Source organism: Balaenoptera borealis (assembly GCF_965194805.1).
Source record: "Balaenoptera borealis genome assembly, chromosome: 1".
NCBI classification, from domain to species: Eukaryota; Metazoa; Chordata; class Mammalia; order Artiodactyla; family Balaenopteridae; genus Balaenoptera; species Balaenoptera borealis.
In genome coordinates this window covers 82,037,211-82,055,635 of record NC_138860.1, presented here as the reverse complement: position 1 = coordinate 82,055,635, position 18,425 = coordinate 82,037,211, and the positions used below count along the sequence as shown (strand labels likewise).

General features: G+C 48.3%; 1 protein-coding gene across 8 annotated transcripts in view; it reads right to left on the bottom strand.

Moving 5' to 3' along the window:
• PMVK (phosphomevalonate kinase) overlaps window positions 1–17,994 on the bottom strand; it is a 34,080-nt gene extending 16,086 nt beyond the window's left edge. For 3 of the 8 annotated variants that reach the window (XM_082364528.1, XM_082364529.1, XM_082364527.1), the window contains exons 1-4: window positions 16,533–17,994; window positions 14,298–14,361; window positions 11,443–11,595; window positions 8,737–8,866 (exon numbers count right to left, since the gene is read on the bottom strand). In XM_082364528.1, the coding sequence (XP_082220654.1) occupies window positions 8,737–8,866; window positions 11,443–11,595; window positions 14,298–14,361; window positions 16,533–16,627 (442 nt within the window). In that variant the 5' untranslated portion in view covers window positions 16,628–17,994. Of the gene's footprint in view, window positions 1–7,136; window positions 7,667–8,736; window positions 8,867–11,442; window positions 11,596–14,297; window positions 14,362–16,472 lie in introns of those variants that run through there. The other 5 variants (XM_082364526.1, XM_082364530.1, XM_082364531.1 and 2 more) reach the window with 5 other exon arrangements.
• Between the last annotated feature and the right edge of the window lie 431 nt (window positions 17,995–18,425).

The window sequence follows — 18,425 nt, the reverse complement described above, 5'->3', positions numbered from 1 at the left end:
GAGCAGTGAGAAAGCACACACTACGAGACACTCAGGGAGTGCAGTGGTCCAACCCTTAGTTGTGAAGGTCCAAGTGCAAGCCACTGGGAAGGGCACTGCAGGCAGAGGGAATGGCATATCCAAAGGCACAGAGGCATGGACAATAAGACAACTTTTAAAAATTCCTCTCTAGAACTGGCTTTGAGGAAGTTTTAGAGTTGTTCCACTATAGGCATTATTTATTCTAGCCAAAAAGTGCATCTCTCACCTCACTCCCCTCAGCAGAATTTAGCACCAGATTTCCTTTGGCTGTTTCCAAAACCCAAATACGCTTTCAGAGAGTGAGAATTTGTCATCCCTGAGACCAACTCCTCAAACCAAAGGGGAGCTCCCCAAGACATTGATAGAGGCAACTTCTCTGTCAAGGGGACTACTTCACGTCACAGCAGGCACTTGAATGTATGAAACCATTTAAATTTCCATCTCATTTCTCCATAGCACTTTATAGGGAACAATGAGCGCCAACTTTTTTCTCTTGAAACATGTCCACATTCTGCCTTGGAGAATGCCAGAATTTGAATTTCAAAAATGCAGGCCAAAAAAAAAAAAAAAAAATCCAAAGTATCCAGACAGAAAAAGGAGGTTACCTTCAAAGGAACAAAACTCAAGGTGACCTCAGACTCTGCAATATTAAACACAAGCAGACAGTGGAACCAGGTCATGAATCCTAAGCCAGCCAAGTCATTGTCCACGTGTAGAGGCAACAGAATGTCATTCTCTCTTTCACAGGGGTTCAGAAAATTATATCACCCACATGCCCTTTCTGAAAAAAGCATTTGACGGCACATCAACTGTCTTGAGAGGAATTAAAATACAAAATTCAAACATGGGGAAGTTGAGGTATCATGAAAGAATTGAAAGTGAGAAGTAAACAAGTTAAGTCTAAAAAATAAATTATCGTTGGGGAATTCCCTGGTGGCCCAGTAGTTAGGACTCTGCGCTTTCAGTGCCGTGGCCCAGGTTCAATCCCTGGTCGGGGAACTAAGACCGGCAAACCACACGGCATGGCCAATAAATAAATAAATAAATAAATAACTGTAAATGTGTTTTAAAATTGAATGTTAGCCATTTATATGAAATTCCAGAATAGGCAAAATTAATCTATGGTGAAAGAAATCAAAAGAATAGTTGTTTCTGGGAGGACAGAGGTTGACTGGGAAGGGTTAAAAAGAAACCTAGAGTGATGGAAATGTCTCTATCTTATAAAGGATTTTTGTTCCACAGGTGTGCATATTTGTCAAACTTGCCGAATTGTACACTTAAGGTCAGTACATTTCACTGTATGTAATGATGTCAATAAAAATGAATATCTTAATACTGAGTCTTCTAATCTATGAATATGGTATAATCTCTGTTTTTTAGGTCTTCTTTAATTTCTCTCAGCAATGTTTTATAGATTTCAGTGTACAGGTTTGGCATGTCTTTTATCAGATTTATCTCTATTCCATGTTTTTATGCTATTTTTTTTAAAAGGTTTACTTTTTTTTTTGTAAATTTATTTATTTATTTTTGGCTGTGTCGGGTCTTCGTTGCTGCACAAAGGTTTCCTCTAGTTGAGGTGAGCAGGGGCTCCTCTTCGTTGTGGTGCGCGGGCTTCTCATTGCGGTGGCTTCTTTTGTTGTTGCAGAGCACAGGCTCTAGGCGCGCGGGTTTCAGCAGTTGTGGCACACGGGCTTCAGTGGTTGTGGCTCGCGGGCTCCAGAGCACAGGCTCAGCAGTTGTGGTGCATGAGCTTAGTTGCTCCAGGGCATGTGGGATCCTCCCAGACTAGGGCCCGAACCCGTGTCCCCTGCATTAGCAGGCAGATTCTTAACCACTGCGCCACCAGGGGAGCCCAAATTGATTTTTATGTATTGCTCTTGTATCCTGAAATCTTGTTGAACTCACTTATCAGTTCTAGTAGTTTTTTTGGAGATTCCATCAAATTTTCTATATAAATGATCATGTCATATATGAATAAAGACAGTTTTACTTCTTCGCTTCCAATCTGATGCCTTCTATTTCTTTTTCTTGTCTTATTGCACTGACTAGAACCTCCAATATGATGTTGAATAGGTGATAAGAGTGGACAACCCTGCCTCATTCCCAGTCTTAGAGTGAAAGCATTTAGTATTTCACTGTGAAGTGTGCTGTTAGCTATAGGGCTTTTGTAGATGTTCTTTTTCAGGTAGAGGATCTTCCATTCTATTCCTAGTTTGTTGAGAGATTTTATCAAAACTGAACATAGGATTTGTAACAAATTAATCATTAGAGAAATGCAAATAAAATGCTAATGAGGTACCACTATATGCCTACTAGAATAGGTAAAATTAAAAAGACTGACCATACCAAGTATTGGTGAGTATATGAAGCAACTGGAACTCTCATTCAGTACTGGTGGGCATGTAGTACAACCACTTTGGAAAACAGTTTGGCAGTTCCTTAATAAGTTAAGAAGGTATTTACCCAAGAGAAATGAAAATACATGTCCACACAAAAACTTGTACATAAATGTTCATAGCTGCTTTATTTGTCATATCCAAACACTGGAAACAACCCAAATGTTCAACAGGTGAATGGACAGACAATGGTGGTATATTCATACCACACACCAGCAATAAAAAGAAATGAACTATTGACATGAACCTGCAATAATGTAGATGGATCTCAAATAATTATGCTAAGTGAAAGAAATCAGACCCAAAAAAAAAATGTATACTGTATGACTCATTTATACAAAATTATTGAAAATGCAAACTAATCTATAGAGACAGAAGGCAAATCAGTGGCTGCCTGGGGACAGGGTTTGGGAGAGGCAAGAAGAGGAGACATGGTGAACCTTTTGAGGGTGATGGATATGTTCATTGTGATTGTGATACTGGTTTCATGGATATATATCAATACAAATGTCAAAACCTATCAAATTGTACACTTTAAATATGTGCAGTTATTACATGCCAACTATGCCTCAATTCAGCAGTTTAGAAGTGGAATAATAAAATTTTTAAGAGAATGTTAGTGATACAAATAATTATTAAAAGAACATATAGGGGGGCTTCCCTGGTGGTGCAGTGGTTGAGAATCTGCCTGCTAATGCAGGGGACACGGGTTCGAGCCCTGGTCTGGGAAGATCCCACATGCCGCAGAGCAGCTGGGCCCGTGAGCCACAATTACTGAGCCTGCGCGTCTGGAGCCTGTGCTCCGCAACAAGAGAGGCCGCGATAGTGAGAGGCCCGCGCACCGCGATGAAGACTGCCTCCGCTTGCCACAACTAGAGAAAGCCCTCGCACAGAAACGAAGACCCAACACAGCCATAAATAAATTATTAAAAAAAAAAAAAAGTGGGACTCCTGATATTCATCCCACTTTAAAAAAAAAAAAAAAGAACATATAGGGACCTCCCTGGTGGCGCAGTGGTTAAGAACCCACCTGCCAATGCAGGGGACACGGGTTAGAGCCCTGGTCTGGGAAGATCCTACATGCCATGGAGCAACTAAGCCCGTGAGCCACAATTACTAAAGCCCGTGGGCCTAGAGCCCGTGCTCCACAAGAGAAGCCACCGCAACGAGGAGTAGCCCCTGCTCACAGCAACTAGAGAAAGCCCGTGTGCAGCGACGAAGACCCGACGCAGCCATAAATAAATAAATAATTTTTTTTAAAAAAACTTATAAAAAATATAAGAACATATACATAATATTAAAAAATAAGAGCTATACTCCAAGATCATAACCACAGACAAAATGTCTTGAAAAAAAAGCAGCTAAAGCTCTCATCAAAACATAGGGTATCAAAAGTCAGGGTTATTACTGATTTTGATATTTAGAGAAATATCAGTTTGGGGTTTTTTTTAAGTGTAGAAAAACTTCAAGTCCAGCAGAAGTGACTGGTTAGCCACTGGGGCCTCCCATGTTAAGAGGCATCAGTGCCAACTTGTCAAGGGGTGGGGAGTGGACCCGCTGGCTTCCCAAGTCACATCCTGTGACTCTTCCAAATAGCTATAGCCAGGAACCAGCTCAGCACCCCTACCAAGGGCATATGAGAGCTACCTCCCCTTATCTGCTTCATCCCTGCCTCCTTGATATTTAAGGAAGGAGATATAGATATAGATATAGATATACATATACATATATCTGAAGGAAAAGAAATAACTATCTCAAAGACATATCTGCACCCCCATGTTCATTGTAGCATTATTCACAATAGCCAAGATATGGAAACAACCTAATTGTTCATCAGTGGACAAATGGATCAAGAAAGTGTGATATATATATACAGAATGGAATATTATTCAACCAGAAAAAAAAAAGAGGGAAACCCTGACTTTGGCAACAACATGGATGAACCTTGAGGGCATTATGCTAAGTGCAATAATTCAGACAAAGAAAGACAAATACTGCATGATCTCACTTATATATGGAATCTAAAAAAGCTGAACTCATAGAAACAAAAGTAAAATGGTGGTTGCCAGGGGCTAGGAGCTGGAGAAATGCAGAGATGTTGGCTAGAGGTTACAAACTTCCAGTTATGAGATGAATAAGTTCTGGGGATCCAATGTACCACATAGTCACTGTACTTAGCAATACTGTATTATATACCTGGAGGTTGCTAAATGTTCTCACCACCACCAAAAAAAATGGCAGTTATATGAAGTGACGGAGGTGTTAACTAACCTTATTTTGTGGTAATCATTTCATAATATATACATGTATCAAAATATCATGTTGTACACCTTAAACTTATACAATATTATATGTCAATTATAGCTCAATAAAGCTAGGAAGAAAAAAAAAAAAAAGCAGATCCGTGATCTCTCGGTCTGGTACCACACGGAGGGGGAAATGACCTCACCAAGAGCCTCGGCTGTCAACTCTGAGAAGAGCCCCGAGGAGGCGGAGTCTCTGCGTTGGAAAGGACCCCAGTGGCCTCCAAGCCAGTCCTGGCTCAATGCCAGCGGGGAGCAGAGGTACCAGGCCCCAGAGGCTGGGTCAGAGCCTCCAGGTGAAGGTGAGGAAACATGTTCTGCATGATCACCACCTGATTCCAGCGTGACTCCTACAGTCCTGCCTCACCGTGCATCCAATCACATCCATTTTCTGAGTGCCCACTGTGGGCCCACAACTCTGGGAGACAGGGCTACAACTACACGACAGACACGGCCCAACCATCAGGGAGTTTACCTTCCAGTGAGAATCCCAGAGAGAAGACACGTAATAGGGGCGGGGCGGGCACGCAGCCCTTAGCTCGCGGCTGTTAGCGCGAGACCCTGCGCCCCGCGGTTAGAAGCCCCGCCCCGCCAACAGTCAGCCTGGCGGTGTTCCTCGTGGCAGAGAGTGCGGTAAGAGAGTCACAGCCTTCTCCCCGGGGCCCTCCAGGCCTTCTGGCCTCGGGGCCTGCGGGTGAGCTGGGCGCCCAGCGACAGGCTGAAGGCTGTGTCCTGCAGAGCTCACGCCCTCTCCATGGCCGCCACTGGCTGGGCCCAGGCCTTGAGGCGGCAGTGAACCTCTCCCCGATCCCCGCCTCTGCGACCCTAATGGCAGCAGCAGTCTACATGGCTCGCAGTCTGCGTGACCTGGCCCTGCTGTTTGGGCGGCCTGAGGATCCTGAGGGCCAGTTGGGTCCTTGGGTGCCTGGCTCCCTCAGTGATGACGGCTGGGCAGGGTCTGGGGACCTGGTCCTGAGGGCGCTGCCAGCTGAGATCTGCCTCTTCAGCCGGGCCTGGGCACTGGCGGGAGGACCCAGATGGGGTGCTGCACCAACGCTCCCGGCAGGGTAACTGACCCCCGCAGGGACCCCCTCCTCTTAGCCAGGACCTGGACTTCAGAGAGTAAAAGTTGAGCCTTTGGGACCTTGCCCTTTCTGGTTAGAACAGAGAATAACATTTGTTTTGGTGGAGGTTTACGGGAACATCATGACCTGACCGTGACCTGACCTCAAGAACAAAGGATCTGACACCAAAGAAGTTTGCAACAACTAACCACAGCCCTCCCTCACCTTTCCTATAAAAGGGCTTTGCTGAGAGCTTGAGGGGAGTTCAGGGTTTTTAAGGCATGAGCCACCTGTCTCCTTGCACGGCCCTGCAATAAACCTTTCTCTGCTCCAAACTCTGACGTTTTAGTATTGTTTGGCCTCACTACACATTGGGCACACAGACTTCCCTACAGTAACAGACACAGGGAGGGCAGGTTAACAGAACCTGGGGGCTGATTAGCCGGGGGTCAGGGGACATGGAGGAGTCCACGATGACTGTCAAGCTTTCAGGCCTGGTTAACTGAAAAGCCAGGGAACTAGCACCAGGAAGGAGGTGATCTAGGGAGGAGATGTGGGCAGGAATATGTAGAGTTCAGTTTGGGTCACGGTGAAACTGATGGAATTTCTTTGGTTGTCCCCTTATCAGTGAGAACCCACAGGATTTGTAGGAGGAGAACAAAGCCAGGGCCAGAGAGTTGGCGGGCTCAGGCTAGGCCTGAGGATGGCCAGGAGCCACAGGGCTTTGCACCGTACCCCAAAGGCACGTGGCCGAGGGGCCTGGTCAGGAGTCAGGCAACCTGTGTCCTGGCCGGAGCACAAGCACATACTAACCCTCCACCCTGGGCAAGTTGTTCACTTCTCTGAGTCCTTGGCATCTGCTAAATGCATATGAAAATGCCCTCCTCGAATATTTCACAGGGTGGCTGTGAAGAATCTGGAAGAAATTTAGAAATTGTATAAGGCTATATAAATAAAAGGGGTCAAGTCCAAGGCCTTCTATGGGAAAGCTGAGGTTTATGGTGACTTGCCCAGGGCCAAACAATGGTTACCAGGTGCCATCAAGCTCTGGTGCCTCTGCCCCTCTATGATACCCCAGTCCCTCTGGGTACTTGCTGGTGGCACTTTCTGTGGAACACTGAGCCTCTCTTGGGGCCATCCCAGAAGACAAGACCCTCAGACTCCAATCCTGCCTCAGACACACACAAGCCTTTTACCCACTTGGCCCGGATCAAGGTCAGCCTCTGCAGGATATGTTCCCACCCAGCTGGGAGGCAGAGCAGAAACCCACAGCCACCAGGACAACCCGGGCCCTACGGAGCCACACAGGCTGGGTTGTCATCTGGGAAATGAGAGATGTCCAGCTCTGAGCAGGTGCTCCAAGAAGGTTTATTAGTATCCACACTGGGGAGCCCCAGGCTCTTGCCGAGAACAAGGGGCTGAGAGCATCCAGTCGGGGAAGCAAGGCCACCACAGGCTGACAGGTCTGGCACCCATGGAGATGGTGATGCTTCTGCTTCAAGCACAGCCAACTCACCCCCCTCTGCCCTTTAAGTCTCCTTATAAAGAGGGAGGGCTGTCCTTTCCACGAAGAAATGAGGTCCCTGGCGGTTTCTTAACTTGTCTGACATCTACCAGCCCCCAGAAACCTTGACCCAGGCCCTCTGTCTGCTGCCCCAACCTCGACCAGCATCAGTGACCACGTGTCCGGCACAGGGAGCCCACCCTCACCCTGGCAGCCCCCGCTCGCTCCTAGAACCTGCCAGCTAAAGTCTGGAGCGGACAAATTCTATCAGGCGCTCCAGCTGCTCCTCCAGGCGCTGCTCATCTCCGTGGTTCTCAATGACCCAATCGAAGGCCCCGATGTTGTCCAGGCCACATTCTGACTCAGCATCATCCACCCCTGCAGAGGAGGTATGGCGAGGTCAGGCCCCATCCCTCCTGACAAACACCAGGCATCGGGCATTGTGGCCTGCTGACCCCACACGGAGCCACCCTCTCTTGCACTCCCCTCGGTCCCTCCAGAACCAAGCTCCACTTACCCCAGAGGGCACTTCCCCACCCCATGAAACACCAGGATAGCAGGTTCAGCAGTCCACAGCCACCTGAGCCCCCCAGAGGGTCCCGCCGACTTAAGTCTTCACTTGTCACTGCCATCTCAAACCACAGACAGCCCAAATGGCCATTTCGTTTTCATTTTATGTGAAGCTGGTCGTGTCCATTTCTATCCCTATATCTCTGATTCAGTTCTCTTGGAAGGCAGTGTGTGCCATTCTCAGCTGACAATGAGAATGGTAATAAGAGCATCTACCTGGTGGGTTTGCTGCTACTATAAAGTGAGATAATGTTTAAAGGGCTTAGCCTGGGCCTGGCTAAGAGTGAGTGCCCAGGAGGTGAGCAGCCATTAGGAAGGGTCATACCCACTGATCTGAACTTCCCTGAGTCACAATGACCTAGGGCAGGGAAGACATATGAGCTATGCCTCTGAATTGCCACAGAGTAGGTCCTGGGCTGGCACCACTAAGGCTGCCTAGTAGAGCTTCCTTTCCCCCCTCCCCCTACTCTGTTAATCAAACAGGAGTGAAGTTTGTCAGGTCCAACCTCTGACCCACTGTCAGTCCCCCCACCAGGCTGGAAAGCAAAGGTGAAGGACCAGGGGAATGGGTCCCAGCCAGACCTCCAGAAGCCCACTGGCCTGGAGAAGGCAGCCCAGGTAAGGATACCAGGCCAAGGTCACGGGGCAACCTTCATCCCCAAGGATACCATCCTCTACCCAAATCCACTTTTTAATCTGGAGGTGCTCCTGAGCCCCAGGCCTCAGACTCCTTTTTATAATCCCCTGCTCACTCCCCACAGCCTGCCAGGGAGACAGCGGAAGACCAGACGGAGAGCCCAGGAGTGGGTGGCCTGGTCTACAGGTGGGGCGGCTGGCATGCGTGCCGAGCCTTGGGGCAGAGGTTGTGAGCAGCTCACCTGGTGTGAACACCCAGCCCCGCTGCTGTCGGCTCTGCTCTGTGGCCACCACGCGGACCGTCTGCGTCACAGCCCCATAGGCCTCCCGAAACCACTGGATGTCAGACACCCTCCGTGTGTCACTCACCAGCTGCAGGGCAAGGACACAAACAAGTGACCAACAGGACATGGTGCAGGGAACAGCAGGACAAGGTACTGGGGGTAAGGGAGAAAGAGGGGAAGACCCAGCCCCAGTCCAAATAAGCAGGAGCATGGACTACAAAACCCAGAAAAGTGTAGCCCCATTCCCTACTATTACCCAGCCAGCTGGGACGGACATCCCCTCCTCCCTCCAGGCAGCCCTTCCTGACTGCTGCAGCCTGCAGCCCGATCTGCCCACATTGTATTCTACGGTCATGTCAGTCATCGCTGAGCTGAAGAAGAGGCCTCAAGCTTTGAAGTCAGATCAGCCAGTCTAATGCACTCACTTTACAGATGAGCAAACTGGGGCCAGAAACAAAGATACCCTAATCGGTGCCTGCCCCCAGCACCTTTTAAAACGTAAATGTGATTCTTGTCAGTCCCTTGCCCTAAATCTCTCAAAGGTTTCCCATAATTCTAATACAATCCAAAGCTCTCACCCCAACTTACAAGGACCTATAAGATCTGGCACCTATTTCCCATCATTTTCCCTTCACTCATTCTGTTGCAGCCAACTGACAACCTTGCTGTTTCTTAAACATACCAACCAGGTCTCCTCCTCAGGGCCTTTGCACATCCTACTCCCTCTGCCGAGATAATCATGAGGGAGGCTCCCTTGCTTCATGGAGGTTTCTGCTCAGATATCACCTCCTCGGAGAGGCTGTCCCTACCATCCTGGCTCCCTTCCTGTCCCTTTCAATTCTGATATGCTTTTTGTTTTTCTCTGAGCACTAAGTATTCATGAAACCATCACTATCTATCTGTTTGTGTGTTTATTGCCTGATCTGCACTCTGCAGAGTCAGCTCCATGAGGGGAAGGACTGTGTCTCCATTCACTGCTCTATCCCTGGCCCTTAGCACCGTCTGACACATAAGGAGCACTCAGGAGCACATGGTCAACGAACGAATGAATAAGTGAATAAAGAGGTCAGCTGTTTTTGTCCATGCTGCGGACATGTTCATTCACCCAGCTCGTAAACAAGTACTATGTCAAACACCTACTGTGTGCCGGGCACTGTGCTAGGCACTGGGGATAGAGTGGTGAGCACAACAGACCTGGCGCTTGCCCTCAGGAAGCTCACTGTCTGGTGGGAGAGACAGACTCTAAGGTGCAGCTTCACTAATTACCATGTAATCACAGCGCATATCAACAAGCATCTCGACCTTACCACTCTGCAACTGAACTCCTGATTTTCTCCCCAGACCTGTTCCTCCACACCGTCCCTGTCTCAGAATATCACAACTCCATCTGTCTAGCTACTCAGAACAAAACCCTTGGATTTGTCTCCTGTCCTTCCACCCCAGAGCCATCATATCAGGAAATCCTATTGGTTCTATCCTCAAAATCTGTGCAGAATCCGCCCCTTCTCTCCACTCCACCACCACCCCGAGCCAAGCCACGGCCATTTTGCTGTCTTATGGAAAGATCCTCTGCCTGGCCTCTCTGCTTCCATTCGCAAGCAGCCAGGGAGAGCTTTCTAAACCTTAGAGCAGACCATGCCTCTCCTCTGCTCCAAACCCTCCAGTGAGTCCCCATCTCACTCAGAGAAACCCCAGGCTTTTCCAGAGAATCTGCATGATCTGACCTCACCTCCTGCCACTCACGCTTCACCCACAAAAACCCATTTGGGTCACTCCCTTACTTCCTTCAGGTCCCGCTCAAATGTCATCACATCAGTGAGACCTTGCCTGATACCCTTAATAAAGCAGCAACCCAGCCCTCCTCAGAGTCCTGGCCTGCTTTATTTTGTCCCTTAGTATTTATCTCCACCTGACGTATTCTATATTTTTTTAGGGCCTAACTCCCTCTGCCCCCAGCTATAATGTAAGTACCCTGAGAGCAGGGACTTCATCAGATTTTCACATGATGTATCCCCAAATCACCTGGAACCAGTCCTGCTACAGGAAGATACTACTGGCTGCCAGAATGAATGAGGAAGGAAAAGGGTAAGGTGCTATGGGAGCACCTGACCAGGAGTGCCAGTTAAGACCTGGGCATCAGGGAAGTCTTCCCTGTAGAGGTGCCATGGAAGCTGAGCTGGAGCTAACCAGGTGAAGAGGGAAAGAAAGGGCAGTCCAGGCAGGTAGAAGGACACGGGCAGAGGCCTTGATTCCAGAAGGGGTTTGATTTATTTGAGGAACAGAGAGAAGGCCAATGTTGCTGCAGCTTAAGGAGTAAGGAGGCTAAAAGGGCAGCAGGAGCCAATCATTCAAGGCCCAGAAGTTCACATTACAGATTTTCATTTTGTCCATCAAAACAGTGGGACAAAGGGTTCTAAACATGACTTGGTTGATGTTTTTAAAAGGTCACTCCGGCTGCTGTGTGATGAATGGATCACAAGGAACAAGAGCCGAAGCAGGGACCAGTGTGAGGGCTACTACGACTGTCTGGGTGAGAGACAGTGGGGGCTTGGACCAGGGGGGTGGCCGTGGGGAGAGAGAAATGGACACATGTGAGATATGTCTGGGGAGAGGCAGAGGGCTGGGGAAACAGATTTTCCTAATGCTGCCATAGAGCCCACTTACCCAGACGGGCTGGGAGACGCCCTCCACGATCTTCCTGCAGAAGAAGCCTGGGTCGGCCTGGCGCTTCTCCTCTCCCCAGTGGATCATGTCCCTCCGAAAGGGCTCCTTGTAGGTGCTGGCATCCAGGAGTCTCTGGAAATCTAAGCCGTGCTCCTGCCGAAAGCACATTCTGTTTATGCCACCACCCTCTCAACCTCGCTTAGGTCTTCCCTAAAACAGAGGGAGGGCCACCCCTCCCCTCACCTGCCCTCCCTGAGGGCTGCCGCAAGGTCGTGAGGTTGCTGCCAGGTCAGAGGCCTGCAGGGGAAAGGGCTCTAGAAACTAAGAACTCCCAAACACTGGCAGATGGAAGAAACGCCTTGGGATAATCCAGAGATTGTTTCAGTTTGTCTTTAAATGTGTGATGTGGTTTTCTCTTTTGCAACAGTTTTACCTTCCCAGTTATTTCTGGCTTAAACTAAACCTGAAATTAGTTTACCTCCCTTGGGCACAGGCTTAGTCTTCAACTAAAGTGGGAAATCTGAATACATCACATTCTGTGTCCTTCCACAGCCCCTCTGGCATCTTTTGTCCCCATCCCAAAGCCCAGGAGACTTGGCTTCCCTGTCTCTCTCCCCTTCCCCTCACCCCCTTCCTCATCCCCAAATTCCTGCCACCTTTGCTGCATCAGCATCACTACATTTGGCTCTGGGCACTCCTGGACCCCTGGAGCAGGAGGGGCTATTCTGACTACCCTAGGGAACCCCTTCCAGACCCAGCCTTCCCTTCTCCAGGGACACTGACAAGCAGGAGGGTCCATCCAGAGGGCCCCAGGATGGGAGGGGGTCTGAAAAACATCACTCAGTTCAGGTTTCAGCTCCCCTGGCATTCACTGCAGCAAGACCCTCTCCCAAAAGACTCAGTTTCTTCATGTACAAACTGAAGGGGCCGTGACCCAGCAAGTCAACCCTAACCCTAACCCTACCTGCACCCTATTCCAAAGTGGGGCCAGCAGCCATCTCCCATTTATAAACTATAAACTAGTTTGCCATGTACTTTTTTTTTTTTTTTTGGCTGCTTTCTCTAGTTGTGGCAAGCGGGGGCTTCTCTTCGTTGCGGTGCACGGGCTTCTCACTGCGGTGGCTTCTCTTGTTGCAGAGCAAGGGATCTAGGCACGTGGGCTTCAGTAGTTGTGGCTCGCGGGCTCTAGAGCGCAGGCTCAGTGGTTGTGGCGCACGGGCTTAGTTGCTCCGCGGCAATGTGGGATCTTCCCAGACCAGGGCTCAAACCCATGTCCCCTGCATTGGCAGGCGGATTCTCAACCACTGCGCCAACAGGGAAGCCCTGCCATGTACTCTTTACCACAGGGGAAGATTAGCCACCAGGAGCATTATGGTCTGCTTGTCAATTACATTCCCCAATGCAACTTAAAACATCAATGCATTAACATTTCATTTTGAATTTGTTTTCAAATGGGAGTAATGGATGAAGTGGTGCTGGACTTAAAAACAGCAGGCGCAGGCTGGCCTATCCGTCTCCTATTGGGGTTTTAGAAATGCAAACTCCTGCCCACTCACCCTACCCCACCCTCCAGCCTGGCTCACTGGCCTGGAGTGGGGCCTAATTTGGGAAGTTTGGAAGTAGATCAGTGGTTTTCAAACTGCTCCTCTGAGCCCTGGGGTTTGGAGGTGCCCAAGCCCCACTGGGGAAGGCTGAGTGCCTCCACTCCACTCAGAGTCGCTCCCAGTCTATCTACTGGATACAAGGAATTTCTGCATCCAATTTCATTTGGGAAAGGTTCCCACTAAAAAAAAAAAAAAAAAAAAAATTGAAAACCACTGAATCTGTTATCCCCAGGATCCCCCAGGCTGCCATCCTACGAATGGGTCTGTTTAGGTGGTAGGAGAAGACCCGATGGTACAGGAGAATGCTTCCCATGGAGATGGGGCTGTCATATCGAAGGAGGGGCCAAATTCATTTTGTGTGGACCCAGAAGTTCAGTCTCAGGCCAACTGACCAAGGGGCCATGAGCACAGTTCCCTGGAAGGGTGCACCTAGAGGTCAAGGACAGAAATGTAAGCGAAGAGCAGACTCTGCATTGTATAGGGAGCTAATCCCACCCTTCAGGCTCCCTTTCTGAAGTCTAAGATCCTGAGAGTTCCTATTTATTTTTTGCAGTCCTATTTTTTTTTAATCTACATGGTTCAAAATTCAAAAGATAAACATCATTTACAGTGAAAAATCTCTCTCCCTCCTCTGTTCCCCAGCCATGTAGCTCCCTTCCCTGGAAGCAGCCAATGGTCCAGTCTCTTATGTATCCTGCCCAGGCTTTTACACATCCCAAGCGTCTAGAACGGTGCTGAATGCACCCCATAAATATTTGTTGAATGGCTAAGTATATGAGCAAATATATTTACAATTTTCCCCATTTTTATACAAATGCAGCATTCTCTATACACTGTTCTACATCTTGCGTTTTTCATGTGATTAAATTTCTAAGGGGAGAATTCCAAGGGTTGTTGCAGGCCAGCTTTAATGGGGGGAGGGGGGTGATGTGTGTCATATTTTTTGAATAAGGGGACAGACCCTTACCAATAACACGGCATCATAGCTGCCAACTCGCGTCTACAGCCTTTTCTGGACACACTTTCCTGAACACGCTCTAGGGAGGTGGCCTGAAGTGAGTAAGGCCAATGGGAAGAAACTTAAACAGAAAATGCCCCCAAAAGGTCCACCTATAGAAAGCGGAGAGCCGTCTGCCACCCTGCCAAAAGGGGTCAGAGAGACGCTGCTAGTGACTCAAGCAACAGCACAGCAACCAAAGCTCAGGAGCTGGCTTCTTCCAACCCACCAGATGCCACAGAACCACCACCTACCTGGGCATACTGCTCCTTGAGTGGACCAGAGAGCCGGAGGACAGCACACACGTCAGCTCCAAGTCTGTGAGACAGGGAGATCCGAACCCCGTTAACCTAAAGCTTCCAGGCCCCAGAAGAGTGAAGCCCCATTTCTGCTACTGGCATCTATATAACTTTCCCAGGTCTCAACTTCCCTGATTTCCTCATCTGTAAAATGGGGATAACAGTTTCTTTTCTGTCTCCCACAGGATTATTATGAAACTCGAATGTGAAAGAGCCCTGAAACTAACAGGGAAAACAAATAAAAGCATAATTACAGTGTGAACATCCTGGCAATATTCTGGCTGGATTCAGTTACTGCTGGGCCCCTAGAACTAGTTCTCTCACAGCTAGGGGTATCTCAGTCTCAACTGACTTGGTCACCACACATAAATAACTCATTCATTCAGTTGTTCAATTTACTCAACCAACCATTTGTTGGGTTCTATATTTGGATCCAGGTGATACGAATGTGAATAAGATACATGATTTCTGCCCTGACCTTGAGATGCTTACAGATTCACTTAAACACTGACATGGTGAGATAGATGTTCTTATTTCCATGTTTCAGATGAGGAAACTGAGGTTGAGTGAGGAAAACTGACTCATCCAAAGCACCGTTGCAAGTAACAAAGCCAATATCGGTAAAATAAATATAAAAGCCAACATTCAGTTCCTATGCCTTTACTAAATGCCAAGAATTGTTCCAAGCCCTTCATGTGCGTTAGCTCATTTAATCCTTACATTCACCCTACTATTATCGCCATCTCACAGATGACAAAACTTTCTCATGAGAAACTTGTACAGGCTTCCCTGGTGGCGCAGTGGTTAAGAATCCGCCTGCCAATGCAGGGGACAAGGGTTCGAGCCCTGGTTTGGGAAGATCTCATCACATGCTGTGGAGCAACTAAGCCCCTGCACCACAACTACTGAGCCTGCGCTCTAGAGCCCTTAAGCCACAACTACTGAAGCCCGTGTGCCACAACTACTGAAGCCCGTGCACCTAGAGCCTGTGCTCCGCAACAAAATAAGCCACCACAATGAGAAGCCCGTGCACCACAACGAAGAGTAACCCCCGCTCACCACAACTAGAGAAAGCCCATGCACAGCAACGAAGACCCAACACAGCCAAAAATAAATAAATAAATAAATTTATTTTTAAAAAAAGAAAAGAAACTTGTACAAGATCACACTCGAATAAGTGGTTGAGTCAGGATTTGAATCCCAGCAGTCTAATTCCAGAGCCTGTGCTTCTGATCACGAATTGATTTATGTGTTGGGTGGTAAGAAGAAACGTTACTTAGGAAAAGGTGGCGGATACTTAGTGGTGAAAGATTAGGGCGGCAAATTCTGCCCTGGGCTTTTCCGCAACCTCTTAGAACCCCCATGGTGCCCCAAAGCAGCCTCCTGTTACCCTCACCACACTGGCCTTCAAGAGGAGAGGAGCCCCACTCCACGTTCTCAGGCTTCTGTGCTCTCCTAGCTCAACAAAAATGCTCCCACACAGAACACCTTGCTTTGGGAGAAAACCTGAGCAAAAGGTATTAGGAGAAGCAGTGAGGTAAAGCAAAAAGAACCCATTCCTTGGAGCTAGGCTAAAGCTGAATTTGAGTTCTGGATCTACTGATTACTTTGTGTTTCTGGCAAGTTTGGGTTTGGGTTTTTGTTTGTTTGTTTTTAACTTTTCAGAGTCTCAGTTGCTTCATCTGTGAAATGGAGACACTGATTAATAATACCACGCAGTACCTAACAACACTATGTGACACAATAAAAACTCAGTAAACCGCAGCGATTAGCTGGTGCGCTGGGCAAGGATTCGTCTTTGAAGTCTGACACAACTGAGGTGTGGTCTGAGGCAAATCCTTTATCCGTGACTGTTTACTTTTCTGTAACTATCACCTCGCAACACTGTCTGGAGGATTAAGAATGATGTATAAAAAGTGTCTTGGTAGTAACTGTTACTAATGCTTCTTGGAGAGACCTACAGCTTACAGCCTTCGGAGAGGTGGCCGCCTGGTTCTTTGAGGTGGGCGTGTGCAGACTGCTGTTTTACGTGACGGTGACAGTCCTTCACTTCTCGCCGCCCAGTGCTCCTTCTGCCCTGCAACCCGAGGGCCTCAACTCCAAAGCTCACTCCATCACACCCCAACATACCCCTCGTGTCACGTGATTCGCGGTCTCCCCGGTCCTCCTCCTTCCCCGCCCCACGGACACCTGCTCTGCAGCGCCTCGGTCACGAAGTCCTTCCCGGATTTCCTCTTCCCGCTGAACAGCAGCACCAGCCGCGGGGCGCCTCCCAGCGGGGCCATGGGACCGCCACCCTTTGAGATCCCGAAAACTGACACTTTTCCCTACCCCTTAAATCAGGCCACCGGGCCCAGAATGGACGCGGCCACTCGGTGGAGTAGCAACAAGGAGGGGTTCCGCCCCCGTCTTCTTCATGGCCGTGGAGAGGACTGTCAGCCTGCACACGTGCTTCCGTGACTTTAAATTAAAGCCTGCACAAATGGATTATGGAGAGAAAGAAGGTAAATTCCTAGGGCAGCCTTCTAGCCTAAAGAAGCTCCCCTACCAGACTCATTTGGAACCGTCCAACCCGCCCAGACTCTGACGTCACGGCCCCGCCTTCTTAGCCGACACGCGTGACACGTGGGGGGGGCGGGAATAGGACGCAACTATTTTCCTCCGGGGCGGGGGGGGTTGACGTCTTAAAATTTCCTAAGTGAACCTCACATTGCCTTCCACACAACCCTACAAACATGAAAAAAAAAGAATAAACGTGTTCATGTTGAGAAAGTTTTCAAAACTGCCTGTTTATCTGTGCATTTTAAATATATGTGATAAAGCAAATCCGTATATGCCCCACAGTGAAAATAGGTCTGTCTGGATATGAAATGAGGCGAGGACCCGAGGGGTGTGTCTGGTGACGTCATGCTGGGGAGGAGCTTAGACGCTTTATTTTATTGTTGAGGTTCAATAAAAAACGCGTTATTTTATTGTTAAACGGGTTTTATAATTGGAGAGGCCACTACAGTTCGACCCTTTAAGCCCAGCGAGAAGATTCACATCGCTTTTCTAGCCGCAGCCTCCTCTCCAAAGGTTTTCTGAAGCGAGAGAGCTTGGAATGACATCAGTAGAATAAGTTTAAAAGGGGCTTTGAAGCCACCCCTGGACGAGATTACCTAGTTGGTTTTTTTATTTTTTGGTTTTTGGTTTTTGGTTGGTTGTTTGTTTTTTGAGATTACCTAGTTTTATCTGGAGTCTAGCTCTCAGCCAGGAGTTCAAGGGGCAAAAATAAGTGGTGGTGATCTGCCCCTTCCCTGAATTCCCACTGCTGCCCACAGCAGCTGACAGCTAGTCCCAGTTAAGTAAGTGGAGTCATCTTTAGCTGTGACTCGCTGCCCTGTATCTCTCTGAGCTTGTCAAAACAGAGCCTGCAACCCATTACTGCCTCCATTTTACAAGCTATCATATCAAGATAAGTGAGGTTTTCTTTGGGAAAAACCATTAATTCTCTGAATATTGAAAAGATGGCACAGGAGAAGCTAAGGAAAGTAGAATGGTCAATGGTCAGGTGCACAAAGAATGGACTTCGGGAAGGTCTTTTTTCTTGTAAGCAACTCTGAAAGCACTGTACATATCCATGCACTTAGAAGGCAGCATGGAGTTGTAATCCTGGCTCTGACACTTCGCAGGAATGTAGCCACCTCACAGGGTTACAATAAGAAGGAAATGAGGAAAAAAATGATAAAGTACAATAAAAATGCTTTGTATATTCTCAAGTGTCATCCAAATATGGAGTTACTTATTCTGAGCATTGTGTGATTTCAAAGTTTATACTCCAATACAGGATCAGATTTCCCAGCTCACCTTCAACAAGCATTTATATGGGACTCCACTGAAAGCACCAATCCCACCTCTGCCAGCAGAGACTAAAAAGGGTTAACTGCACTCACACTCCTGCTTTCCTGAGTCATCACTAAGAAGTCAGAACTCCCAGTCTCTTCCCTCACTTGACCAAACTACACCCCACCCCTTCCCCACACCCCTCCTAGAATAAAGCCCCCTGGAATTCCCAGTGATCAGAAAACATCCCCCATACCCCAG